This window comes from Alternaria viburni, assembly GCF_023758015.1.
Source record: "Alternaria viburni strain BMP 2772 chromosome Unknown scaffold_16, whole genome shotgun sequence".
Lineage (NCBI taxonomy): Eukaryota > Fungi > Ascomycota > Dothideomycetes > Pleosporales > Pleosporaceae > Alternaria > Alternaria viburni.
Genome location: NW_026055785.1, coordinates 417,301 through 444,802, shown reverse-complemented (window position 1 = coordinate 444,802; position 27,502 = coordinate 417,301). Strand labels below are relative to the sequence as shown.

The 27,502-nt window shown below is 54.1% G+C and overlaps 6 protein-coding genes across 6 annotated transcripts; 4 read left to right on the top strand and 2 right to left on the bottom strand.

The window, feature by feature from the left end:
- Positions 1 to 1,699: 1,699 nt before the first annotated feature.
- On the bottom strand, positions 1,700 to 2,870 carry J4E79_007476 (uncharacterized protein; the record flags this gene model as incomplete). The annotated part of the gene is made up of 3 exons (XM_049356342.1): positions 1,700 to 1,738; positions 1,789 to 2,306; positions 2,357 to 2,870. The coding sequence occupies 3 exons, from the start codon at positions 2,868 to 2,870 to the stop codon at positions 1,700 to 1,702; spliced, it is 1,071 nt and encodes a 356-aa protein (XP_049209229.1).
- A 530-nt stretch (positions 2,871 to 3,400) lies between these two features.
- Positions 3,401 to 9,546, top strand: J4E79_007475 (uncharacterized protein; the record flags this gene model as incomplete). Its single annotated transcript, XM_049356341.1, has 5 exons — positions 3,401 to 3,483; positions 3,588 to 6,197; positions 6,243 to 7,669; positions 7,717 to 8,320; positions 8,373 to 9,546. The coding sequence occupies 5 exons, from the start codon at positions 3,401 to 3,403 to the stop codon at positions 9,544 to 9,546; spliced, it is 5,898 nt and encodes a 1,965-aa protein (XP_049209228.1).
- A 3,911-nt stretch (positions 9,547 to 13,457) lies between these two features.
- Positions 13,458 to 15,308, top strand: J4E79_007474 (uncharacterized protein; the record flags this gene model as incomplete). Its single annotated transcript, XM_049356340.1, has 1 exon — positions 13,458 to 15,308. One exon carries the CDS (start codon positions 13,458 to 13,460, stop codon positions 15,306 to 15,308), a length of 1,851 nt encoding a protein of 616 aa, XP_049209227.1.
- A 1,019-nt stretch (positions 15,309 to 16,327) lies between these two features.
- Positions 16,328 to 17,482, top strand: J4E79_007473 (uncharacterized protein; the record flags this gene model as incomplete). The annotated part of the gene is made up of 1 exon (XM_049356339.1): positions 16,328 to 17,482. One exon carries the CDS (start codon positions 16,328 to 16,330, stop codon positions 17,480 to 17,482), a length of 1,155 nt encoding a protein of 384 aa, XP_049209226.1.
- A 3,594-nt stretch (positions 17,483 to 21,076) lies between these two features.
- On the top strand, positions 21,077 to 22,240 carry J4E79_007472 (uncharacterized protein; the record flags this gene model as incomplete). The annotated part of the gene is made up of 1 exon (XM_049356338.1): positions 21,077 to 22,240. One exon carries the CDS (start codon positions 21,077 to 21,079, stop codon positions 22,238 to 22,240), a length of 1,164 nt encoding a protein of 387 aa, XP_049209225.1.
- A 452-nt stretch (positions 22,241 to 22,692) lies between these two features.
- J4E79_007471 (uncharacterized protein) lies at positions 22,693 to 25,610 on the bottom strand (the record flags this gene model as incomplete). Its single annotated transcript, XM_049356337.1, has 2 exons — positions 22,693 to 25,412; positions 25,466 to 25,610. 2 exons carry the CDS (start codon positions 25,608 to 25,610, stop codon positions 22,693 to 22,695), a joined length of 2,865 nt encoding a protein of 954 aa, XP_049209224.1.
- Positions 25,611 to 27,502: the final 1,892 nt, after the last annotated feature.

The window sequence follows — 27,502 nt, the reverse complement described above, 5'->3', positions numbered from 1 at the left end:
TCGCGTGATAGGTCGACCCTCGAAGTCATCCTTACTCCATGTCTCTCTCTTATCGTACATCATGAGGGCAATGAGCACTGCGGTCAGTCAGTGGTTGGTCTCGAGTTCACGAACTAGTTGGGTCACACACGTCCCAGTTGAATGTCGCAGTAGGGGACAGTTCCTGTCGTATCGATCACCCTGACCGGGCCTAAACCATGCCCATGGCGGTGTGCCTGACTGTTGGTCCAGAAGCTCATTATCCTTTGGTTTTCTGAACAGGGCGGCTGAAAGGCGCCAGGGACGCGCGGTATTTCATGAACAACGGACTCCTTCTTCTTTTCCATAAGTGTACCCTCATCCACGACACTTGCTGATCCCTGCCATTCACCATCGAAGAACAACGCGTAGAACTTATCGATCCATTTGCGATTAGTCGTATGTCCGAACCGACGGGCATTTTCATAATCGAGACTGTCAGTGATGTTGGGCCAACTGTACGTGATCCAGTTGTTCGATGGATTTTTGACGAAGTCCCTTTGTTCTGCTGTTGGTACCGCGTCCTGCCATTCCTGTGAGTAACATGGATACGTTTCTGTTTGAGGTTCCGCCATTGCGAGGGCTTGTCGATCCGGCAACTCGTTCTTTCCAATGGCTCAATCGATGAGTCTAAGGTTTCGTTTTGCTCTGCCGATGTTCGTTCGTAGCTGCTTGCAGTTGGCGTAATTGATGATAGCGTACACCGTACTCTTCGTGTAAGATAGAAGCACATCCTCATCCAGAACGTAAGAATTTATACTCACCGCCGACTCACACGAAGCCATGACCTCGTCCATGAAGACTCATGGAGAGTCCGATGCCCACCCGTACTCTGCGGTCACCATCCATATCGTGTGTCAGCCCTGCGACTTGCCCGCTCCAACACGGGCAAGAAGGTGTCGGTAGTCATGCTTCGAGCGGGGTCGATAGTGAGATGCGTCGAATGATTGGGTTTGTGTGAGGATGGCTACGTGCTATCGAGGAGTGAGAGCTGCGGGAAGCGTCATGTCAAGAAGGCAGCGGCGACCGTGTGGCATAAGTATGCGTCAACGAAGTCACGCTAGCCATCGCTCCCGGCATTTGCACGTGCGTGGTGTAAGGCGGAAGGTTCCACCGAAGGCACGATGCTCATTCCTGGGTTCGGCGGAAGGAGCTATGGGTGCTTTGAGCTCTGGTTCTTTGTTTTGTTTCTCTAGGGCCAATGAGCCACGATAACACGTATGCTATGTCATTGGACGCTTTCTTGTTGGTCAAAATCAGTCATCGTGTTCCTGGTACTCATTCTTCTGTATGCGCACACACTGGTCGATGAGCTGTCGTGCTGGAGCACGGCACAGCCCCATTGAAGGTAGGTGTGTTCGATAGCATGAGTTCCGGGCGAGCTTCAGGCGGGTTATGACGCTACATGTTACTACCACATGTTAGCCACGGTCAAGTCCTTCAAAAGGGTGCGACGTGGTCACGTTGTGGTTGCTAGCATTCCTTCCCGCTGGCCATATCCCCCTTGTGCCCGGAAGCGGGGCGACCCGCGTAGGTAGGAAGACTCGTGAAAACGCGTGAGAGGGACGGGTGGGATGTCAGAAAGTTTGGTCAGGTCTAATTGATCTATCAATAAAGTATGTAGTCTATGCAAGCGGGTGGGGGAGAACGCAAATAAGAAGACCGGAACATGACTGCGTCTTCACAACTTGCTGTCGTTCTGCTTAAGTCGAATAAGTCCCTGATCAAGTTAGCATCGCTGAGTGTACGGTGGAGGAGCGGAAGTCTTACCTCTTGTACGCAGGTCGCGATAAGGGTTCCATCTTTCGTGTACATCCTCTGGAAAACAAGTCCACGACCATCGCCAGCCCAGGGCGTCTCAGTCTCGGTAAAGATCCACTCATCGGCCCTGAAGGTGCGGGGGTTGTGGAAGTAAATGGTATGATCCAGACTGACCATCATGCCGATCTCTGGCACGTCATCCGCAACCTTGGATGGGTCTTCTCCATTCTTGATGCGTTGTATGCGCTTGATGTCTGCCTCACTGACGGACTGACGCTTCAGCTCGGCATCGTCCATCTCCAGCAGTGTCTTGAGCACGTCTTCGCCGATGCTGGACTTAGCGGCACTCTTGCGTTGTGAGGAATAGCGCCAGAGCTTGTGGACGCGCGCGACGGTGCCGATGAAGTAGCTGTCGGACATGTAGGCGATGGCGGAGAGGTGGGCCTCGTGGCCTCCGGCGGGGGAAATGCGACCGCGTGCCTTCACCCATTGGCGGCACTTCTTGGTGTGAGGTTTGTCGGAGTCCTCTGGACGGGGTTAGGCCGGGCTATGACGCTTGACATGTGAAAGCACTCACCATTCTCGGTCGCCAGTCTCTGGCTCTGGAACGGACTGTGGCCGCTGGGATGCATCTCCGAGTCTGAGTCCTCCTCTGGACCAGGCACGTCGGCCATTGGGACCACATGCTCGACCTTCTTGGCTCCTCCACTGTTCTGGCGCACAAAACTCATAGTTGTGGTGAAGATGACCTTGCCCCGTTGGCGCGCCTGCACTGTTCTTGTCGCATAGGACTTCCCTGATCGCACTCTCTCCACATGGTATATGAGTGGTATCTCTGAGTTGCCGGCAAGCACAAAGTAGCAGTGCATGGAATGCACAGTGAACTCAGGGTCAACCGTCTTCTGGGCTGCAGCGAGCGTCTGGGCGATGGCAGCACCACCAAAGATACCGCGCGCACCCGGGGGATGCCATAGTGGGCGCGTGTTGGTGAAGAGGTCAGGGTCGATGTCGGACAGTTGCGTCAGTTCGAGGACATTTTCGATTTCGGATTGCGACTGGTCAATGGGCGGCGGGCGGATGAGTGTCGCCATGGTCTCGGATTATGGATATTAGAGGAACAAGTGGATAGTTCCAGCGACCGTCGGCCAGGAGAAGATAAGAAGAGAGCGTGCTCGTGATTACTTTACTTGACTCGGGCGCGTCCCGGCACACCTTCAGCTTCCTCGAGCCGAGGCATAACGCGCAAACCCACATGTCGCAGCAGGTACCACCACGCGCAAGGGGCAGCGACGAACGGCTGACTAAGGCGGCCAGTGAGGAAGGCACTGAGCGCCAAGAGGAAGGCGCGGCTGCTCTGGGGTAGGAACGTCATACTGGATGTCCGGTGGTGGCCTGCGTACCTGACTTGTTTGAAGGCCAATGTGCGCTTTCAGGCACTCGACGACAGGGTCTATTCCAATCTGGGACTCCCTTTTGGCTTCTTCACGCGCGCCTTCGCCCTCACCCCCTCGCATTGGCTCACGGCGCCTCGTATCTTTACTTTTAGCATGTCGCGGATTGCCACCGCATAGCCTAACAACATTCGCTCCACCTGACTGCGCCGCCGGAGGAAAGAGACACCATGGCCGAGACGAACCCGGAGTTGCAGGCCAAGCTGCAGGAGCTGGACCACGAACTCGAGGAGGGCGACATCACACAGAAGGGGTTGGTACTCTCCCGCATGCATATACACCTCCCGCATCTATCTTCACGGTTACTGCCGCTGTCGCATTCCCATCCTCCCCCACGTGCGCTAACGAGTCGCACAGTTACGAAAAGCGAAAGACAGTTCTGCTCTCACAGTACCTGGGGCCCGACTTCTCAGCGCAATTGCAGCATGACCTGCGCGGACAGAGCCCCGCCCAGAGCGAGGGCTCAGGCTCTCGCAGCGCATCCCTCGCCGCCCTCTCGGGGCCAAACCCACAGCAGACCCAACAGATGCCGCACATCGAAGTCGCACGACCCGACTCGTACCATGAGAGTTCGCCGCAGGGCACTATGGGCTCGTCGATGCACTACCCCAGCTCCTCGACGAGCACCGCTGGCGGCAACTCGCAATACATGGCATACCCACCGAGCCAAGTAGGGCGCTTCCAGGAGAAGCAGCTGGGCCTGCGCACTACCTCGCTGCAGCGCAATGCCTCCCAGCTGTCGCAAGGGAGCGAGACATTCATACCCCGACCCCAGACGCCCGAGTACACCTACTCGCGCGAACCCACGATGATGGGCAACTACGCTTTCAACCCAGACACCCAGCAGGGCTTTGAGAATGGCTATGGGTCGCCAGGCGAGGCTAGCAGGAGGAGCACGATGCTGGACGTGAACCAGGGCTACTTCTCCGACTTCACAGGGCAGCAGATGCAGGACCAGCGCGACTCGTACGGTGGACCGAACCGCTACTCGACGGGCGACGCCTTCTCCCCGACCGCTGCGATACCACCGCCGATGATGAACCCGAGCGACCTGCCCGTGGGTGCTGCAGACACGATGATGCCACTGGAACCGCGAGACCTGCCCTTCGACGTATACGACCCTCACAACCACAACATCAAGATGTCCAAATTTGACAACATCGGTGCTGTACTACGCTACCGCGCTCGTACACAGCCGAGGACCACCGCTTTCTGGGTGTTAGACGCGAAGGGCAAAGAGACGGCTTCCATCACTTGGGAGAAAGTGGCCAGTCGCGCCGAAAAGGTCGCCAAAGTTATTAGGGACAAGAGCAATCTTTATCGGGGCGATCGCGTGGCGCTGGTATACAGGGATACGGAGATCATCGAGTTTGTCGTGGCTTTGATGGGATGCTTCATCGCGGGCGTTGTAGCAGTTCCCATCAATAGCGTCGACGACTATCAGAAACTCATCCTCCTCTTGACCACAACCCAAGCACATCTCGCACTGACCACGGACAACAACCTCAAAGCCTTCCATCGTGACATTAGCCAGAATCGTCTCAAGTGGCCGAGTGGCGTCGAATGGTGGAAGACGAACGAGTTTGGAAGTTACCACCCCAAGAAGCATGACGACACGCCCGCCCTGCAAGTGCCCGAAGTAGCATATATCGAGTTCTCTCGCGCGCCAACCGGCGACTTGCGTGGTGTTGTACTGAGCCACCGCACCATCATGCATCAGATGGCTTGCATCAGCGCCATGGTCAGCACCATACCCGCCAACAACCCGAATAGTCAGGATACTTTCAACGGCAACTTGAGGGATTCGTCTGGCAAGTTCGTCGCGCCAGTGCAGAACCGAGCACCTACCGAAGTCATTCTTTCTTACCTCGACCCCCGTGAAAGCGCTGGTCTCATTTTGAGCGTTCTTTTCGCTGTCTATGGTGGTCATACTACTGTCTGGCTGGAAACACCAACTATGGAGACACCTGGTCTATACGCGCACTTGATCACGAAGTACAAGTCAAACATACTGATTGCCGACTATCCGGGTCTCAAGCGCGCTGCATACAACTACCAACAGGATCCCATGGCTACTCGGAATTTCAAGAAGAACACGGAACCCAATTTTGGCTCAGTGAAGATATGTCTGATCGACACACTCACTGTCGATTGCGAATTTCACGAGATTCTTGGAGACCGGTATTTCAGGCCCCTACGGAATCCGAGAGCACGAGAGCTGATTGCGCCTATGTTATGCTTGCCTGAACACGGCGGTATGATTATATCAGTACGCGATTGGCTAGGCGGTGAAGAGCGCATGGGATGCCCATTGAGCATAGTGTCAGAGGAATCCGACAACGAAGACGAGGTCGACGACAAAGCCGCGGCAGCCAATGGCTATTCTAGTCTTATCGGAGGGGGTACCACAAACAACACCAAGGAGAAGAAAAAGAAGAGCCCAACAGAATTGACCGAGATCTTGCTGGACAAGGAAGCGCTGAAGTTGAATGAAGTCGTGGTTTTGGCCATAGGAGAGGAAGTGAGCAAGCGTGTGAACGAGCCCGGCACTATGAGAGTTGGCGCTTTTGGTTATCCGATACCCGATGCGACGCTGGCCGTCGTAGATCCAGAGACTAATCTTCTGTGCTCCCCTTACTCGATAGGAGAGATTTGGGTAGACTCGCCATCATTATCTGGAGGTTTCTGGCAGCTGCAAAAGCACACTGAAACTATATTCCACGCTCGGCCATATCGTTTTGTAGAGGGTAGCCCAACACCACAATTGCTCGAACTCGAATTCCTACGCACAGGATTGCTCGGATGCGTGGTGGAAGGCAAAATCTTCGTCTTGGGCCTGTACGAAGACCGTATCCGACAGCGTGTCGAATGGGTAGAGCACGGTCAGCTGGAGGCCGAACACCGATATTTCTTCGTGCAGCATCTTGTCACCAGCATTATGAAGGCGGTGCCCAAGATTTACGACTGGTAAGTGTTATCGACTTCACATCTGATCAATCTAACACTGCGCAGCTCATCTTTCGACTCGTACGTCAACGGCGAGTACTTGCCAATCATCCTTATAGAAACACAAGCCGCATCGACTGCGCCCACAAACCCAGGCGGGCCACCGCAACAGCTTGACATTCCCTTCTTGGACTCCTTATCTGAGCGATGTATGGAAGTACTGTATCAAGAGCATCATCTACGGGTCTACTGTGTGATGATCACAGCACCAAACACGCTTCCCCGAGTCATTAAGAATGGTCGACGAGAGATTGGAAACATGCTTTGCCGAAGAGAGTTTGACAATGGCTCATTACCCTGCGTTCACGTCAAGTTTGGCGTGGAGAGGTCGGTCCAGAACATCGCACTAGGCGACGACCCTGCTGGCGGCATGTGGTCATACGAGGCATCAATGGCACGCCAGCAGTTCCTCATGCTGCAGGACAAGCAATATTCCGGAGTGGATCACAGAGAAGTTGTAATTGACGATAGAACGTCAACACCTCTTAACCAGTTCTCCAACATACACGACCTTATGCAGTGGCGGGTATCACGGCAGGCTGAAGAGCTCGCCTACTGCACTGTCGATGGCCGCGGCAAAGAGGGCAAAGGCGTCAACTGGAAGAAGTTCGACCAGAAGGTTGCAGGTGTCGCAATGTACCTGAAGAACAAGGTCAAGGTCCAGACTGGTGACCACCTCCTTCTGATGTACACGCATTCGGAAGACTTTGTCTATGCCGTTCATGCGTGCTTCGTTCTCGGGGCTGTGTGCATTCCCATGGCACCAATTGACCAGAACAGGCTGAACGAAGATGCTCCTGCACTACTACACATCATTGCCGATTTCAAAGTCAAGGCTATCCTCGTCAACGCCGATGTTGACCACCTCATGAAGGTCAAGCAAGTATCGCAACACATCAAGCAGTCGGCAGTCATCCTAAAGATCAGCGTACCGAACATGTACAACACCACAAAACCACCTAAGCAGTCTAGTGGTTGCCGCGATCTTAAGCTGACGATACGACCCGCTTGGATACAATCTGGTTTCCCAGTTCTGGTATGGACGTACTGGACCCCTGATCAACGACGCATAGCTGTGCAATTGGGCCACAGCCAGATCATGGCGTTGTGCAAGGTCCAGAAAGAGACTTGTCAGATGACGAGCACAAGACCGGTCCTCGGTTGTGTGCGCAGTACCATTGGACTTGGCTTTATACACACCTGCGTCATGGGTATCTTCCTTGCAGCACCAACATACCTTGTCTCGCCCGTCGACTTTGCGCAAAATCCGAACATCCTCTTCCAGACCTTGTCGAGATATAAGATCAAGGATGCATATGCGACGAGCCAAATGTTGGATCACGCTATCGCACGAGGTGCTGGAAAGAACATGGCTCTGCACGAGCTCAAGAACCTCATGATTGCAACCGACGGCCGGCCACGTGTCGATGTTTGTAAGTTTTACAATGTTGATGATGATGTGGTTACTAACATCAGTCAGACCAGCGCGTAAGAGTACACTTCTCACCAGCAAGTCTCGACCGGACGGCGATAAACACCGTCTACTCACATGTACTGAACCCTATGGTCGCATCGCGGTCATACATGTGCATTGAACCGATAGAGCTACATCTCGATGTCGGTGCCCTACGAAGAGGTCTCATCATGCCTGTTGACCCAGACACCGAACCCGGTGCTCTACTAGTCCAAGACTCGGGTATGGTACCTGTTAGTACACAGATATCAATCGTGAACCCGGAGACAAACCAGCTTTGCCTGGTCGGCGAGTACGGTGAGATCTGGGTTCAGTCTGAAGCGAACGCGCACAGCTTCTATGGTTCGAAAGAACGCTTGGATGCCGAGCGCTTTAATGGCAGGACTGTCGACGGAGACCCTAACGTGCGATATGTCCGCACTGGAGATTTGGGCTTCTTACACAACGTCACACGTCCGATAGGCCCCAACGGTGCGCCAGTCGACATGCAAGTGTTGTTCGTTCTAGGCAGCATTGGTGATACCTTTGAAGTCAACGGTCTCAATCACTTCTCGATGGACATTGAGCAGTCTGTAGAGCGCTGCCACCGAAATATTGTTCCTGGCGGATGGTACGTACCCTTCGAATATCTTCCCCATTCTATATATACTAACGCTTTCCAGCGCTGTCTTCCAAGCAGGTGGCCTCGTGGTCATCGTCGTGGAGATATTCCGTCGCAACTTCCTCGCCAGCATGGTGCCCGTCATCGTGAATGCCATCTTGAACGAACATCAACTCGTCATCGACATTGTATCTTTCGTACAAAAAGGCGACTTCCACCGATCCAGACTTGGAGAGAAGCAAAGAGGCAAGATTCTAGCTGGTTGGGTGACGAGGAAGATGCGCACAATCGCGCAATACAGCATCCGCGATCCCAACGGCTCGGATGCGCAAATGATCAGCGAAGAGCCTGGTGCAGGTCGCGCCAGTATGAGCGGAAGCATGTTGGGCATGGGCCGGATGGGACCAGCAAGCATGAAAGCAAGTTCCACACGGGCACCAAGCTTGCTCGGCATGACAGCGACGATGAACAGTCTTTCGCTATCACAACAACAGCAACAGCTATCAACAAGCCCTGGTATGACCCCACAACCAGGCCAACAAGTCTACACACAAAGCATACCGGAAAACCCACAAGGCGGCCAGTACCAGGGTGTCGAACTCCACGACCCCAGCGATCGCACCCCAACAGACAACCGCATGTCCTTCCTCCCCAACCTACAAATACACGACGGCGGGGCAATGGACTATTCACCCCTTGACCGAGCCGGACCTTTTCACGAAAACGCACACCAGCACCAGCCTGGCAACTACCAAAACGCATACCATCCACAGCAACAGCAGTATGAATCCAGCGGCAGCGGCCTAAGCGGACAAGTCCCCGACGTACTCCGCCCAGGACCCTCCGACGACGCAAACAACTCCGGAACGTGGAACAACAGAGATTTCTACAGCGACAGCACGCCCTACTCTTCTTACGACAACACGTCACAAGATCCCAATATGCAACAACAGCAAAACCAACAGCAACAAACCTGGACAATGGACTCACAGCACAGCCAAGGCTACAACGCCGGATACGGCGCAGGCGGCGGCGAAGAAGTCACGCGCTATGTCAGCCACGGCTCGTATGACAGCAGAGCAGGTGGGAACGGCGGTGGAGGCGGTGGCTTGCGTGTTGCGAACCGCGATTCTACGGCTAGTGAGAGTGAGGATGATAGTTGGAGGCGGGATGTTCTTGCTCAGATGAATTTCGCTGGGGGGCCTGGGCCTGCTGGGGGGAGTCATGCGCAGTAGTGGGTAGTAAACAATGGATGAGCATATGTGAAGTGTCATGTTCGTGTTAGTATCATGTTGGGTTTTTGCGGTGTTTGATGAGGATGATGATGGATGATCAGGGTATTTGAAGCATCAGTCGCGTTACAATATAGTGAAGATATTGCGGTATTAGGGAATAAGTAACGTTCGAAGTCAAACTCGACATTGGGGATCCTTCAAGTACCCATCCTCCTACACCGTCCCCTTCCATCCCCTTCCATCCCCCGTTCCACACGCCGTATCTCATCACCACCATCATCTCCCACGCCCAAAAGTCAAGACGGTTATTCTCCATCATAGCCAGCTCCAGCCCCAGTCCATTCCAACACCAACACCTCACACTCACCGACAACCCCACCGAGGCCGTCTTGCAAAAAAGTCTTGGTCCTGCAGGACCTTCGCGTTTCATGTTGAGCGCACGCCAACCTGCTTCTGATGAGGGACGCTGTGGCGTCCGTAAACGCCAACCCAACCCAACGCCAACTCCACACAGGATTGCAATTGCTGTCATTTCGCTAGCGGTGTTTCAGAAGGGTATCAAGCTTTTCCGACATGGGCAGTGGGCGGGAAACAGGTTCACGGTGATGGGACATGACATGACACTGATCTCACTGACAGGTTGGCGGGTGGCTAGGAGGGTGTTAGGTTGGGTTGGATTGGATTAGGTGGCCATGTTGGTGGGTTCAATGAAAGGTGTAGCGGGGTTGGTATTTTCAATGCGTTCTGGAAGCATTGGATTGTGTGTAGTGGATTTTATCGGTCCGTTTTTGGGAAATGTATTACAATGTACTGCTGTACCCGCCGCACGGGTAGCAGGATATGAGGATGATGGATTTGATGGTGTTCGGGTAGCGCGAAGACCCGAACTCCATCGATCGAGTTTTCCGGCTTCCGAGTTTTCAGATTTTATTATCGGTGTTCATGCACGTGGTGGATTGGGAGTGGGGTGGGTGTTGTGGAATACGATAGTTCGGTACGCTTGCGAGAACGGTGGTTTGGAAAAAGTAAACGTGGCAACGCGCATCGTGATCGGAGTGAAGAGAGGTTTGATGTATACCCATCTGTCTATGCGATCGTGTGTTTGTTGTGGTTTGTGTAGCATGTGTAGTAAAGGGCCGTATAGCGCACGCTTGCGGGTGTCTTGGGTATGCGATGAGATGAGATGAGACAAGACCGTGCAGCGGCTCGAGGGACAATCTTCAATCTGACTTCGTGATCGGCTACCAGGTGGTTGGATCTAGGCTCTGTAGTCTACAATTTGCTTTTGGCTTTCTTGGAACTTGGTACCATGACGGCGTAGGACCGAATTTTGGACACTCAGCACTGGAAAGCGAATGCGAAGTGTATGAGCTGAACGCAGCATGTCTGAGGCGCGCAGCTACTGACGCAACTAGATACTTCGGCGCTTTGAGTAATGTGAAACTGCAGTACGACCATCCTGAAGATGAGAATAATTTTTCCGGACTTCACCAAGCTGCGACAGCATTTTCCTCTCGTGTGTTGTGGGTATAGTACGGAGTTCATGCGCAGCCGAAGGATCGGACATGTGGGCGTTACGCCGTTTGACAGGCGCTATTGTTTGACAGCCGGCGGGGCAGCGCATTGCTCACGACAGACGGGCGCAAAGAGGTCTGTTTCGACGTTATCGCGAGGTACCGTGAGCGATGACGGAAGGAGGCGTTTGTCCCGAAGCTATCGCATGTTTGAAACACGACAGAACGGAGGGGCAACAACACGACGGGGCTCATGCAAGCAACACCAAGTCGGAGGTACCAAATGGCAGATTATCGTAGTAGAAGCAGTGTTCTGAGAATGGTACGACCGCAGTGTAAGATCATGTAGGGTTCTTGTGGCGATCATTAGGCCAATCTTTGGTTTTATTGCCTAGCACGACTGGGCAAACTTGAGTTCGCTGTCGAGGGGCGTGTTCCCGAGACCCGGGTAACCGATGTCTTGGTGTCTTGGTGTTTCAATCTTATCGCAAGACGGAAGGGACCCTGGTGTCAGTCTGAATCGCATCAGGCACGGGAAGGCGCGAGTCGCTCGGGGTGAGAACTGTCGCAAGTCATTTCCGATAACAGCCTGCGGGCTTAGTGATTCATGGCAGGATTGCTGTCGCGCAGATGAGGTGAGTGCTGTGGAATTCAATGGAATGATGCGGTGATAGGGTTAGCATTGTCAATAATTAGGAGGAAGTGACGGCGGACCGTGTGGTCGGTCGAGTAAAGGCAGCCGCGGCATTGCACGTGTTTTCTTTGTTGTGGCGCAGTCTCGATGAGCGCATGGATTGTTGCCATCGCATGAACTTCACATGACAGCTGCTTATGAGACTCACCCGACAACCGAACCAACATGACAAGACGGAAGAACGCTCGCGTCTCAAACTCAGGGCCTCATCACACTGCTGCTCCGACACCGACTCGCGCGCAGGGTTCTTCATCCTCCTCCGGTTCGCGCTCGCGCAATAGCACAGTGGAGATTTCATCAGGACAGCGCGTGGCGGCACCAAGGAACAATTTTGCCTCGGCGGCCTGACCGAAATGTCAAGATGCATGAGAGGCGTGCAAAAGCCGTTTTACCAATACCGATGGGTATGATTTTCCCCAGGTTGTTGATGAGGTTGACTCGCTTGTTGTTCTGTTTTGGGGCGGCTACTTTAGGCGCCGGAGTTCTGGAGCCGCACAAGTCTTGGGAGGGACCTTGCTTTGGCTCCCGTATTGGCAGAAATAGATTGGACGGCTGATTGTGATTTATGGGAGCGGGTGTGGCGGACATGGGATGGTGGTGAAGAGATGGGATGAAGGTTTTGGAGAGTGGACGATAGGACGAATGCGTGTCTGGTGGTGTCTGGGGCGAATGGACAGGTCAGCTGATCAGCTATCAGGCGTAGACTATCGACCATCCCGTCGACAGTCGCACAGCACGGGACTCGGCATCGTTCTGGATTCAGGTCCCACCGTCAGGCACTCGGCCATTCCCGTTGGCGGTGGACAGACGGTGAGCTGAGGCTTGGTTTCATGGCGCATCCAGGCACGCCAATGTGAGTGGCCGGCTTCCTTCGTGTCGTTTCAGCGCCTAGACTGTCCGGGCGCAGCGGAGCCAATCATCCGCCTGTTCCGATTCCCAACCCCTGCCAGGCCCTCACCAACCCTCCCATGTTGCGAACTTCATATCCACTGTTTCCCTCGCTCCCCCTCTGACCTCACGCTCGCCGTCCCTTGTCGTGTCGTTTCCATACCTTCGTTTCTTGTCCAACTGTTGCTCACTCGCTACGGCAACATTGAACACCCCAATACATTCGCTTCTCACGCTGTCTTCGAGCCGGTTTCTAGTCCCCTATTTCCCGTCTTCAGCCCCTAGTGAAGACAAAGTCTATTGACGTCGCTTTCAATTTCCTCGGCCCTATTCGCCTTCACCGTCGCTACTATCGCTATCGATACTGCACATCGCAATCGCCGCCTCACGCTTCTGTCGACTAATTCCACCGGACTGGACCGCGTCTCCTCTTCAACACCACCACCCCATTCACCACCTCGACGTGCAGCGCACTGTCGGTTCTCTCAATCTTTGTGCCTACACACCGGCTCCTTCACGACACATTGTGATGTATTCACGGTGACCACGACCCAACCTCGCCCCACACTGTCAACATCTGCCGCTTCGTTAAGCGCGCGTGGGATATAGGTCCATTGACAACGACGTCGCGCCATTGCTCCTGCTTCAAGACCTACCGTCACCAAAAATAGCACCTGGTAGTGCGCAACACAATTCACCGATCGCATCGCATCACACAGCCTCGCACACCCGAGAACCTGCAGCTAGCAACCCTCGTGAGCACCGACTCGCGAGCGACCTGTACTACTCAACAACCGAATCACAATACCCGAGACATGTCTCTCACAAGATGTCTCCTCCGCCTCCGTGGCGCCCAACCGACCGCGCCAATGACCAAGCGCCACTTCCTCTCAGACTGGGACGCCGCTGAGTTCGACGATCTCAAATACTCGTACGGTCTGGAGGGTGTCGACCAAGTCGGCAACTACATGTGGGTCGACACCTTCCTATACCTGCTAATAGGTATCTCCGGCATCCTCCTTGTCCTGCGGATATCAAACATGTGGTGGAAACACAGCCGTCATCTGAGCGCCATGGGAAACCCAAAGCAAAAGTACTGGGAAGTCAACCGGACAGGCTGGTGGCCGTGGCTCAACCGCCATGTCCTGATGGCACCCCTATGGAAGAAGAAGCACAACGCTCAGTTTCAGATCAGCAGCGCCATCGACAACGGAACGCTGCCTGGCAGATGGCACACCATCATGTTGGTCATCTACGTAGCCCTGAACGTCGCCTGGTGTGTGGCTCTCCCCTACAAGGTGCTCGACCACAAGGAGACCCTCGCCGCGCTCCGTGGTCGCTCAGGAACACTCGCTGCTCTCAACCTCATCCCCACCGTTCTCTTCGCCCTCCGCAACAACCCACTCATCACCCTCCTCCAAGTCTCGTACGATGACTTCAACCTGTTCCATCGCTGGGCTGCGCGAATCACCATTGCGGAAGCCATCGTCCATACTGCTGCCTGGTTGTACAACACCAAGCTCGCAGCAGGATGGCCTGCCGTTACAGCTGCTCTCCACACTGAGGGCTCGTACGGCTGGGGTATGGTCGGAACCGTTGCCTTTACCTTCCTTGGTATCCAGGCATGGTCGCCATTCCGCCACGCTTTCTACGAGACCTTCCTCAACATTCACCGTGTCTGCGTCATCGCTGCGCTTCTCGGTCTCTACAAGCATCTGGAGCTGCACAGCCTCCCGCAAGTCCCCTGGATGCACCTTGTCTTCTTCTTCTGGGCTGCCGAGTGGGCCTGCCGATGGGCCTCAATCCTCTACTACGGCATCGGCCTCAGGCAAAGATCATCAATCACCGTCGAGGCCATGCCCGGAGAGGCCGTTCGCCTGACCATCAATATGGTCCGCGAGTGGACTCCTCGCCCAGGATGCCACGTGCACATGTGGATGCCAGCTCTCTCCCTCTGGTCTTCGCATCCCTTCTCTGTCGCGTGGGCTGCAACACTCACCCCAGATTCCAAGGAGATGACACTGCCCATGCTCGAAGGCGATGTCCTTGCGATGCATGGCCGTCCCCAAAAGTCAAAGCAAATCAGCTTGGTCTGCCGTGCGCGTACTGGACTTACCCGTCACATGTACGAGAAGGCCTGCAAGAGCCCCAACGAGCAATTCACCACCTTCGGCTTCATCGAGGGTCCATATGGCGGCCACCACAGCCTCGACTCCTACGGAACTGCAGTACTATTTGCTGGCGGTGTAGGTATCACCCACCAAGTCATGTACCTGAAGCACCTCGTCAATGGCTACAACAACGGGACCACCGCCACACAAAGAATAGTCCTTATCTGGACAGTCCCCACATCCGACTGCCTGGAGTGGGTACGGCCCTGGATGGACGAGGTCCTCCGCATGAAGGGTCGCAAGCAATGTCTCCGCATCAAGCTTTTCATCTCAAGACCCAAGGGTCGTGTTGAGAGCAGCAGTGAGACAGTCAAGATGTACAGTGGTCGTCCGCAACACGCGGCCTTGATCGAAGAAGAGGTCAAGAACCGTGTCGGTGCTATGGCTGTCACAGTGTGCGCATCGGGCGGTATGGCGGATGGCGTAAGACATGCGGTTCGACCGTTCCTTACACAAGGTAGCGTTGATTTCATTGAGGAGGCCTTCACATACTAAGAGGCCTTGGTCAATGTACGATACTGTTGGCAACGTTACGCTTAACAAATTCCTTGTTCATCGCCTACTATCGCACCGCATCGTGCACGACGCTTACGCTCGACCACCTTGGGCAAACCACACCCGGGTTCATTGTACATCATCTCTCTCGTCTACTACCCAGTCGAGAACTCACATAACTATACCAAAACATTACCTTTCTTATTATCCGCATTGTTCACTTCTTTGTAAATACCTCCTACTTAATGCTTTACTTCTTGTCCAATATGTCACCGTCTCATACTTGTCATGTCTCTCCTTGAATCTCTGATCGGCGTTTTATGAGCGATGCATTTGTTAGCGTGTCTGGGTCTTTGTAGATATTCAGCGTAGCTTTGTGTATAACAGTAGCATATCATCTACCAAAAGTTCGTCCTTTCTCCTTGTCTTCTTCATCTGCTCGCGCACTGCAACTACTGATCTTCTTGGTGTTTACTGATCGGGTACAAGGGTGAATCCCTCAGCCTGGGGTGTTGATCAGGGTACTGATCCAGACCTTCTCTCGTCATCTTTAAGCCCACTTAGTCGTCACTCTCCCCACTTCCTTTGTTCGGACGTCCACGTAATCGCGGTCCTACATTCTCGATATGTGGCTTAGTCGGCCAGGGGCACACCGCCGACCTATCCGTGCGCGCCAATGATTGGCCGACACCACGTGAAGTGGACCCTCGGCCAACTCAATACACAGTGCATCCCCACATTGGCGCCGAAAAGTGGCGGTGACGACAGTGTGGCTGATTCACTGCAGTCGCGACTTGCATCGTATTGTGTCATGGGTGTGTATAAATAAGAAGGTGCTACTTCGGCGGGGATCGTGCTTGTCCAAACAGTGTGACGTTGTCGGGAACCTTACCTTCAACTTTAAATAACCCTCCCGCTCCCGCTGAATTTCGATCTTCAAGTCAAATCGCGATACTCTCAACCTTACCTATTGTTACCTAGTTATCAGGATCTAAGTTTATTCCTTCGTACACAACATCATGTCTGGATACGACGGCTCCGGCTACAACCAGGGCGGATACGGACAGCAAGGCGGTTACCAACAACAGGGTGGCTATGGACAACAGGGCGGCTCCGGACAAGACAATTACGATGGCGGCGGTGGACACCAGCAGCCTCCTCACCACCAACAACAGCCCCATGGTGCTGCCAGCGCATACTACGGTGGTCAAGGAGGCCCTCAGTCGTACGGTCAACAAGGAGGTTACGACGCAGCGCCTCCTCAATACCAACAACTCCCTTCTGCCGCAGCCCATTCATCCAACTCAGGTCGCAACTCGATGAACCAAGGCCATCAGAACCAATACGGTGGCGAGGGCGACCCAGAAGGTGACCGTGGTGTCATGGGCGGTCTCGCGGGTGCAGCAGCAGGAGGCTACGGCGGCCACGCTCTCGGCGGCAAAGCCGGCCACGGCGTAGCCGGCACTGTAATCGGCGCCCTCGCAGGAGCCTTCGCAGGACACAAAGGCCAAGACGCCGTAGAAGACAAGTGGGACGAGCGCAAAGAAAAGAAGAAGCAAGAAGAAGAGGAAGAAAAGCGCAAGAAATACGGACAACAGCAACACCAAGGCCCCCCTCCCATCCAACACCACCAAGACACCAACAACCAGCGCTCCCAAGGCGACTTCGGCGGCAACTTCAGCGCCTCCTCGCGCGACATTCGTCTCGATGCTCATGGCGACTACACTCTGCACGCCCAGTGCCGGCGCGCAGACGGCTCCTACCAATCCTCCTCCATATCCCTGAACCGCATCCTCGAAAACGACGGCGGCAGTTTCCGCTGGTCGGGCTCCAACTCCAGCGGCGGCGGTAGCGAAAACACGTACACTGTTCAACAAGGCGATACGCTCCGCGCCATTGCTTCTCGCTTCTCGCACTGCTCCTACGAAGATCTTGCTCGCCACAATAATATCACTAATCCCGACCAGATCTGGCCGGGCCAGAATCTTAAGGTCCCGGGTGGGAATAGTAGTCGTGGGGGTGGTGGGTTTGGAAGTTCGGCTAGGGGGATGAGGTTGGCGGATGGGGGGCAGAGGCTGGAGGGCGAGTTGGAGCATCAGGGGCATTGGAGGATGAGGGAGATTAATCTTGATGAGAGGATTAGTAATAGGGATGGTTGCCTGGTGTTTGTTTAGAGGGTTGGCTGTTTGGTTAGGAGGATGAAGGTTGATGGGAAAGGTACTGTAATGTACTTCTCGACTATAAACCTATGATACATCTCCAACATTATCGATTACACGCTCATGTCTCTATGCATGTGGATGCGAGAGGAATGTGACGACGGCTATATGTAAAGCATATATGAAGATGAAAGGCGGAAGTTATTATATGAAGTGACCATAAAATAGTAGGTGTTTATTGTTGGTGTCTCGTCTTGATCTACCCACATTACCTCTCCACACAATTCGCATACCGCTTCAAGAAGTCATGCAGATGGACCAACGAGTCCGTCGGAGCGAGCGCCATATAGCGACTCTGCACATCGCCGGTATGTGCCAGTTCAAGATATTTACATGTCACCCACCATATCTCTAGTCCATGCTTGACAAAGCCTAGTAGCCTTTGTTCCTCAGCTTCACGTTTCGCGTGTAGAGCATCCCACAGCTCTTTCCAGCGTTTCGTGGCACGGGTTAGATTAGAATGTACCATCGGAGCCAAAAGAGTGGCTCGCGATACGAATACGATGGAATGTAGTGCTGCAATTATGCTTTAGCTTGAGACCACCAATGCTGACGATGCAGATGGGTAAACCTACCGAATATGCAAATCATGAGCAGCCGATGTTCAAGGACGTCGATGAGCGGACTCTTCTGCTCATCGGACCAGTCCTCGCTCATCAACGCAGAAACCAGTTGCTTGATACTGGGCTTCGGTCTCGCTAAGCGTTTCGACTGTGTACGTAAACGAGCATAATCTTCAGCCGTAGCCGCATCATAAAGTACATCATTGCACGGAAGCGTCTGCGAGACCTCCGCAATAGCAATCTTGGGAACCGAGTTGAAGAAGAAGGTAGCCATGCAGTCCATAGCAAAGATGAAGTGTACAGCTCTCACTCTAGACTCTTCGGCTATAAACGCATTCCACTCCGGTACTTGGTTTTGAGACCTCACTGTGATTGTTGGTTCGAGTAACTTGAGCGATCTCATTGCAGCGACAATTTCTGGATGTCTAGATATTTCGACTCGGCTGCGTGTGGCTTCGTTGTTGAAAGTACTCTGCAGAGCCACTATGAGTGATGCAGCTTGGACTGCTTCCAGAGCGCGAGGGTCGTGTCCGAAATTGGGTTTTGCGACTACATCGCGTAGATGCTCGAAGATCAAATCTTCGGCCAGATGGAAGAAGGAGCGAGATGACAGAGCGCCATCCGTGGGTGTGCAGTGTACCGACCCACCAAAGGCGACAGCAAGTAGCAAGGGTAGCGAGACCTTGTGCATATCGAACGTCGGCCAGTGAATGAGTGGCTGCTGTGGGTGGAAGACGGTGAAGTAAGCCCAGATACACTCTTCGAAGTTTTCTGCTGTAAAGACTGCTTTTGCGGCAACCACGGGGAAAGCGCCTTCGGGGTTGAAGTGAGCCGTTCGACATGTTTGGCTATATATAAAGAGCTGAGAACATAGCTCGTCGATCCTAGGTTGCAGAAGCGCGGTCGTTGGAGGTCTTTCGGGTGCCGGTGGTATTGAAGCACTGATGTCTAAATCGCTGTACACGAAGAAGTCTGAGAAGATGCCGAAGAGTGCCACATCCCTGTCGAAAAGCTGATGGTCTGCATCGTGGTTTTCTTGACTTTTGGACGACCGTACAGTCAATGGATCGCCAATGAAAGCACTGAGTATCGACTCGCGGCGGGGGTCTGTGTATTGATATAGGAACGTGATGGGGCAGGGAGGAAGACTCTGGGCGTTTTCCACTCCAGCCGTGGTGTCGCGGCTCAAAGGACTGGTAATGGTTGCATGAGTATCTTCGTGTAACGGCTGTGCATGGCTTTCGGTCGTTCTGAGCCGGCTTCGTCGTCCCGGTTTGGCAGAGGCTATCTCATCGTGCTCGCCTCGTTTTGGGCATGACTTTGAGTGTCTTCTGAGGACGTCGCTAAGCGATGTCAACGTCGTGGTCTCAGGCGCTTACCCGATACTAGCGAAAACCTACTGGCGAACGAACGTGCGGTTGCAGAAGGTGCATGTGTTTAGACGATCGCGTGTATCTTGAGTGTTGAGTAAGCTTTAAGTGGCATGTCGTATGGTCAACTTACGAGCCGACTCGTGTCGTCGCAAGTGACTGTTGCTCGAGAAGGATCTGCTGCAGGTGCTACATTTATGCGATATGCTGCCCGTGTTTGTTTCAATGGCATCTGGCATTGACTGGTTTTTCGTTGTTGACGCGGCTGCCCATGATGTGGGCTTTCCAGGGTTGAATGTGGGTTTTCACGATGTGGGCTTTCCGCTCATGTGGGCTTTAACTGCGGCCACCTTACCGCAAAGGGCCGACCACGTGACGCAGCATCGATGCTCTCCCCATACCTTCGTGTATCAACACTCCTGTTGCAAGAATGAGTTTACTTCTATCAGGTACTGCCTGTCATCATGTCGAAGCTGCGAGAGTTTTTGAGTCAAAGAAGCTGCTACGCATTCGGTATCATGCCACTCCTTCCATCTTGAATGAACCAGACTGACAGTGCCCAGCATTTACATCAAGACCTCACCTTGGAAGTCCTCGACTTAGCCCTACAGTATTTCGCAGCATTTCTTCTACCTCTTCCCATCATAAGACCGTAGGGCGAGATAAAAAGCGCAGCGACACACTCCTCCCATCAGCCGTCGTCAAGCCCAGGGGCGTCGTCGAACACGTCCTGTAAGCCACACTCTCCCCGACATATCCAAACACTTCCTGACAGACTCCAGAACGACCACGGATCAAATACTCAACTGGGTTCGACAAAGCTCCATCCACCCACTGACCTTCGGCCTCGCCTGCTGCGCCATCGAAATGATGCATTGCTCCACGCCGCGCTACGACCAAGACCGACTCGGCATCATCTTTCGCGCATCCCCTCGCCAGGCGGACGTGATGATCGTCGCAGGCACAGTCACCAATAAGATGGCTCCTGCTGTTCGGCAGTGCTATGATCAGATGCCAGAGCCCAGATGGGTGATTAGCATGGGAAGTTGCGCAAATGGTGGCGGGTACTATCACTATAGTTATAGTGTGGTGAGGGGTGTGGATAGGATTATTCCTGTGGATATTTATGTTCCGGGTTGTCCTCCGACGGCTGAGGCGTTGTTATATGGCGTCTTTCAGTTGCAGAAAAAGATTAGACATACGAAGACGACGAGGATGTGGTATCGGAAATAGTTGGCTGCAAGATAGATGAGAGTAAAGTACTCACGTTTCCGGGGTTTGCGGTAACGGTTTTTACTATCGCTCTGATAGGCGGCACGCGGTTGCTCTTTCCTTGTTGTTCCAAGGTTCCTTCCTTTCCTGCACGTGAGCGCGCGTCAAAGGCCCACCCGTGGGTGACCTTTGACACGAATCGACTAGGCTGCACTCTTCTCCAAATATCTGATCTCTAATCCTTTGTCGGGCCTCGCCGAACTGTCAACAACCTTTCGCATACTGTCGCGGATGCGCGCGAGGCTAACACTTTACGCACAGCGGAGCACTGCAATAAGGCCATACCTTCGGGAGGAAGAGTGAAAGCAACGAAGACGAGAGCGGCGACGTAAGCATCAGCCAGGATGCCGAACTACAAGCCTATACCGCCACAGACTCCTGACCACTACTTCAACTTGGGCTTGCCGCAGTCCGCTACAGCAGCAGAGATCAAGAAAGCGTTTCGCAAGTTAGCGCTACTACACCATCCTGACAAGAAAGCGCCCTGTGAGAGCGAGGATGCCGCCGAGTTCAGACAGGCGCGAGAAGCGTTTGACGTTTTGAAAGACCCTTTCGCCCGAGGCACCTACGATGTACTGTACTACCAAGTGCGATGGCAATGGCTCTCTTACCGCAGCGCTCACGCAGCATACGAACGACTGGAGAATGAGGCGCTTGTAAAAGCTGAACAAGAACGAGCGCGCATACTACAAAATATAAGGCGCCAAGAAGATGAGAGAAAGCGTAGAGCTGAGGTATTAGTCGAAGAGGCTCGCCGTGAGCGAATACGACGAGAAAGAGAGGTGCTCTTAGCAGAGCAATCGCGCAGGGCGGTGCTACACGCTCTACTCGAGCAACGCAGACGAGCAGAAGAGCGCCTGCGCAAAATACAAGAAGCAGAAGCCCGCTCAGCGAAAGTCGCAGAAGCGGCCCGCATAGAGCAGGAAGCAAAAGCGAGGGAAAGAATTGCGAAGCAGGAAGCCGAGACCAAAGCGCAAGAGAAAGAGGAGGAGGAACGCCAGCTCGCAGAAGTGGCACGCAAAGAGCATGAAGTCAAAGCGAAGGAACTCATCGCGGAGCGGGAAGCCTATGATAAGGCGCGCCGGACCCGAGACGTCTCTCGCTCTCACCCACAGTATTCAAGTGATCCTTTCTGCGATCCAACAAAGTGGAAACAACGCCGCGCCCGCATAGCACGAACATGGGCGCGCGAGCTCCACATCTCCTACGCCAACTCTCTCACGTCTGCTGGTTTGGTTCCCGATCTCGCAGGGGAGTATGTAGAGCTTGGCTGGGACTTAAAAGTATGCTCTCTGGCGTGTGACTTTTGCGACAAGACTGTCAAATTGTATGCGTTTGTCTGTCCGCTGGGGGGCGCTGTGGCGTGTGAGGCGTGTAAGATGGGTTTGTCGTTTTGTACGTCGGACGTGTTGGATGAGGGTGAGAAGGGTGGCGAGAGCGTCGCAGGGGAAAAGTGGGAGAACGTTGGTGGGAAGAAGGGCAAGAGGAAGGGAAAAGGCAAGAAGTGAGGTGATGTATGACGCAAGATACAACTGAAGGTGTACAGCACGAGTATAGTAGGATTGTCTATAAGAAGCACGTCAGAAAGAAGACGCCAAGATCATGATAGTATATGGGATTTCTGATAAGAGCCTTACAGATACAATTGCAAGAGACAAGGATAATAACGACAAGTCCAAAGACCCACCCAATTATGCCAATCCGCCATCCCGAATGCACCCCAAACATGCCGTTTCCATGATTATCGTAAGTAGTAATAAAGATAAAATAACCAACCCAACACCGGGGGTATCTTTAGAAAGAATGCACACCAAACACTTTTCCCAGCGCCCAAAACACCTTGTTAATCCACAGCTTGATAGTCCAAAAGTCCGTGATGATGCGTGCAGCCATGTAGAGAAAGGAGACGGGATTGTGCGTGCAAGCTCAGAGCGGAGAGGTGGGGAGACTGGCAAAGGCACTACCCGGTCCATCCCATATCCCCACCTTGCTGTCCACCCTGCCGTCCCAACTGTTGGGCTTGTTGCTGAGCTTGACGCATCATCATCATCTGGGTCATCTGCTGTTGGTTCATGGGCTGCATTCCTTGCATACCCTGCATACCGCCATTCATCTGTCCGCCCTGCATGCCGCCCATGCCTCCATTCATCTGGTTCATTTGTGCCATGTTCATACCCTGACCCATGTTGCCCATGTTACCCATGTTCATGCCCTGCATGCCGCCACCTTGCATGCTGTTCATGGTATTCATGTTGCCCATCATGCCCTGAGGCAGCTGGCCACCGCTCGCCATGGCTTGTTGTCGCATTTGTAGGAGTCGAGAATTGTTTGCGGCGTTTGCGCGTTGTTGTTGGAGCATCTGCTGGTACTGTTGCATTTGCATGGGGTTAGGGGTGTTGCCGTTCTGCATGCCGTTCATTTGGCCGCCGTTCATCTGGCCGCCCATGTTGTTCTGCATATGTGCCATCTGCATCTGTTGTTCACGCTGCTCTCGCTGCTTGATTTGCATTTCCATCTGGTGGATTTGTTGCATGACCTGGGGAGGAATGTTCTGGCCGTAGTTCTGCATGACCGTTTGCTTGTGCTGCTGATAGCGCGCGCGCATCTGCTGGAGATTCAGGTTAGCAAAAGTCATGGTCCCTTGATTATTGGGCATGCCATTCTGCTGCATGCCTGCTCCAGGTGACATATTTTGCATAGCCATTTGCTGTTGACTTTGCTGCTGATTTTGGGTCAATTGGCGGAAATAGTGCTGCGCGAGCTGGTTGCGGTATGCCTGCGGATTCTGGCCTTGCGGAACTCCCTGAGTCTGGATTTGCTGCGTAGCCTTTTGGAATGCCAGCTGTTGGAATTGTTGCTGCTGGTTACCTGGCGATCCTGTTTGCTGCATTTGCTGCATGCGAAGTTGCTGCTGCAGACGCTGTTGTTGCATCTGCTGAGCCTGTTCAGGCGTCATGTTGTGACCTGGCTGAGGTGTCTGCATCATCATTGGCGTTTGCCCTTGCATGGCCATAGATGGGCTGCCCTGGCCCATGCGACTCGGGGTCGGCGTCATGTTGCGATTCGGCATGGAGGCATTCATTACAGGCGTTCCTTGTACGATGTGCGGTGTGCCTGTGCGACTCAAGTTCTGCTGCTGACTGACGGAGCGCATCATGTTCTGGTGATTAGAGACGGCAGATGGTGGGCGAGCAGGACTGTTGATGGCCTGGTTCGAAGCGGTAGGTACCATCGGGGTGCCACCAAGTTGATGCGCAGCCTGCCCACCAAGTGATGGCGAGGCTGCAGCGGCGGCCATCGGTGTTTGCTGGCGTATGGTGGGCGAAAACTGAGATTGTGTAGCCGACTGAGGTGTCTGAGTAGCCTGTATGGCTGCCGCGTTCGACATCTGGTGCTGTGCTGCGGCTGCGGCTCGCAAGGCTTCACTCTGCTGCTGGTTCTGCTGCAGTTGTGCTTGATGTGCTTGCTGGCGAAGAGCCTGTTGCTGTTGACGCTCCGCGAGTTCGGCCTGCTGTCTGCTCTCGATCTCTCTCTTCCGCTGGATCTCAGCCTCCATCTGCGCTTGGCGTTTAGCTTGAGCGATTCGAGCGTCTTCCTCTTTCTTCCTCCGGTCGGCTTCCTCATGGTTTGCACGGATGTTAGCAATGGTCTTGAAGCGGGCAAATGTCTGGGAGTTGGCAGCGGCGCGCACAGCGTTGTCGTCGTTGCCGGCGGCTGTGGCCGTCATATTGCTCTGGTACTCGTCGCCCGCCAACATATAGCGCTGTAGACCCTGAGCCTCTGCCTCGTCTGCAGCCAGCTCGGCGGTGGTCCTCTTGCGAGTCTTGCGTGGAGGGGCGGGGTTCTTGTTGTTCGGATGTGTGATGGCATCCATAAGTGCGAGCGATTCACCGAAGCTCTTGGTGGGCTCCAAATAGAGGGGTGGGCAGGTGGCCCTCAGTAACTCGGCCTCGAACTCGTGTACGTTGCTATCATCGAGGACCATTTTTTGGCGTTTCGGGCTTGGGCCGTTCGCAAAGGTAGGCGTGGAGGGTACTGCCGTCATGGGAGTCGGCGGCATGCCTCCAGCTCTGCCCTGGGCTTGCATTCTTTTGAGGGTAGCCATGTCTGGTACCGGCGTGGTGGCCAGTAGCTGCATGTCGGCCAATCGCGACTGCTGCGTTGGAAACAGTACCACTGTGCCGACTTTAGCGATGCCTGGCTGTTTGGTCAGAGCCCCGTTCTGACCAGGAGCGGGCATGTTCTCCTTGTCTTCTTTGGTTTCTCCGTCTTTGCTCTGCGCGTTGGCCTGGGCGGCCTTCGCATCGGCCTGTTTGGCTGGAAAGGGTGCGAATGGAGAGGGTGTGATAAAGTTGTTGTAATTATGAATAGAGAAGGCGCTCGTGCCGGCCTCGCCAGTGCTGTTGGTGTCATCCTTGGGCTTGACGCCGGCCGAGCGGTAGTCGTGAAGCTCAACAATGAGGCAGTCGTCGTACCAAGGCGTGTTGAACTCGTAGAGCTCCTCGACCATGTTGTGCGGCACCTCCTTGTTGCGGATGGCCTGCAGCAGCTCGCGCATAGGCGACTGGTAGGACAGCGTCTCCTGGGAGTCGTTCAGGCGGAAGTGCTTGGGGTGCAGGTATACACGGAGGGACGGCGGCTTGCCCTTGTGCCTGGCCAGGATGTCTTGCTGCGTGTAGACTGCGAGATATGTTAGCGCGTGTGCCGAAAGCGGTAGCGAAGAGTGAATATACCATATTTCCTGGCCTCGTCGTGCTTCGCGCCCTCGTCCTCCATGTTGGACTGGCGCGTGGTAGTGCGCGCAACTCCCGGGCGCTGAGACTCGCGGCGCAAGCGAGGAGGTTGCGCTGGGCGGGCAACTGCGACTGGGCCGGACATGATGGTGGTGACGGCGCTGCAGTTCGTCGACTCGCGGTGGGGCGGCGGTGGGACGGGCTTTCGGCCTGGGGAACCACGACCGGCAGCGGCGCGGCGTGCAGACGGCGGAGAGAGGGCAGGCGCAAAGGTGCGCGCGATGCCCGCGGTGCTTCTGGCAGTGCGCGAGGGAGTGCGAGGGTGCGCGGGGAAGGGGCGACTCGAGCGAGGCTGGGCGTCCTATTGGAGATGTCTCGACGCGTGAGGATGGCCGACGTGATGTTTGCTGATCCGAGCTGATGCGCAGCTGCCTCCCCGTATGTCTAACCCTGTTTCATCATCATCCACGTGACCACCACCTCACCATGACCTCCACGGCTTCCACTCGACTTCGTCCACATAAAGCTCGCATTAATGCTAGAGCATCCGGGAAAGCGCTTCTTGCAAGATCCGATGGAGTTCAGTCGCCAAACTATATGCCACCTCTTGGCATGATGACTCTGCCAGCAGGGCTGTGCCGCACTCCGGCATTGCATCTGCACGCCATACCTAGGGCACTGCAACGTCCACAGCTTGGAGCTGACTCTGACACTCCTCTCACATCGAGCCATCATCTTCCTTGTCCTTCACAAAGTTCCGTGTAGTCTGATCGCCTCAACCCGGCAACCAACACCGAAGTGGCCCTCACTCGTTATGACAAGCCTCGAAACCCTGCCATTGGAACTCCATGAGCACATCTTCGCATACCTCATACCTCGCCAGCGTCATAAAAACCTCGCTTGTCTCGACCCTGACTACTGGAGCGAACAAGAGAGGCCCGACATCTACAACATTCGGTTGACCTGTCGACGTCTACGTACGGCGGCATGGCAGACCTTCGTTTGGATCCTGGAAGATCTCCCAACAAAGTGCCAAGAAGGGACACTGCGGAACCTAGCTGCCCTTCTCGAGTTACCTGAAATCTCGACTAGGCTCACATATCTAACTCTTTCACCTTACCATCTCTTCACGGAAGAAGGCTACACGCATCACTTGAGTGTCATCGCCGATTCTCGAAGAGACGAATTTCATGCGCATTGCGCATGGCTTCGAGATACCCGCTCGGAAACACTGGTCGCAATCATTCGCCTGGCCCCCAAGATCCGCCATCTGGTTTGTGTCATCGCAAGCCTCAGCCTTACATTTAATGATGCAGGTGAAAAGGCGTGGGTCGGCACGGTTTACAGCGAGGCTGTTGACCCTATGCACGTAAGTCCGACTCCTCAACCGTCCAATGGTCATTTTTGAATACTTGCCTGCATTTTACCTCCATCATCTGCTTGGGGGTCCTTTACATGTGTTGATGAGCTATACAGATCATTCAAACCGTCCTCAGAGATACACACTTGGCAGAAAGACTCGAATCTATGTACCTCCTGTCCAGTGAACACCAACACAATTTCAAACACACTGGCGACATCCCTGAAAGCCTCATTCCTTTGAGCTACGACAACCTTCGTCATCTAACACTCGCACTGAGGACCCGAAAAGTTTCCGACTTCCGCATTCGGGCATCGCATTTGACGAGCCTGTGCATTGTGCTCGACAGAATTTGCGACGAGGATCTGACTACATTATTTACTCAAGGAGTCTGCTTTCCCGAACTATGCCCTACCCTGCGCAGCTATACCATTCGTGGAGATGAGGTCCGAGATGATCAAGAGTTTGCCAAGCTGGTGCGCCAGGTCCCGACTCGACTTCTATTACGATTCATTCTGCCAATCTTCGAGCGCGACTGGACACTGCCGTTAGTCTCGCTAGAACACATCATATCAACAGAGGAAGAAGATGCAGAGTTCACTCGCATCCCTGACTTGCAGGGTAGCGGTCGGATCGGGTTATTAGTTTTCAGGAACTTCTACCACTTCATACCTCGA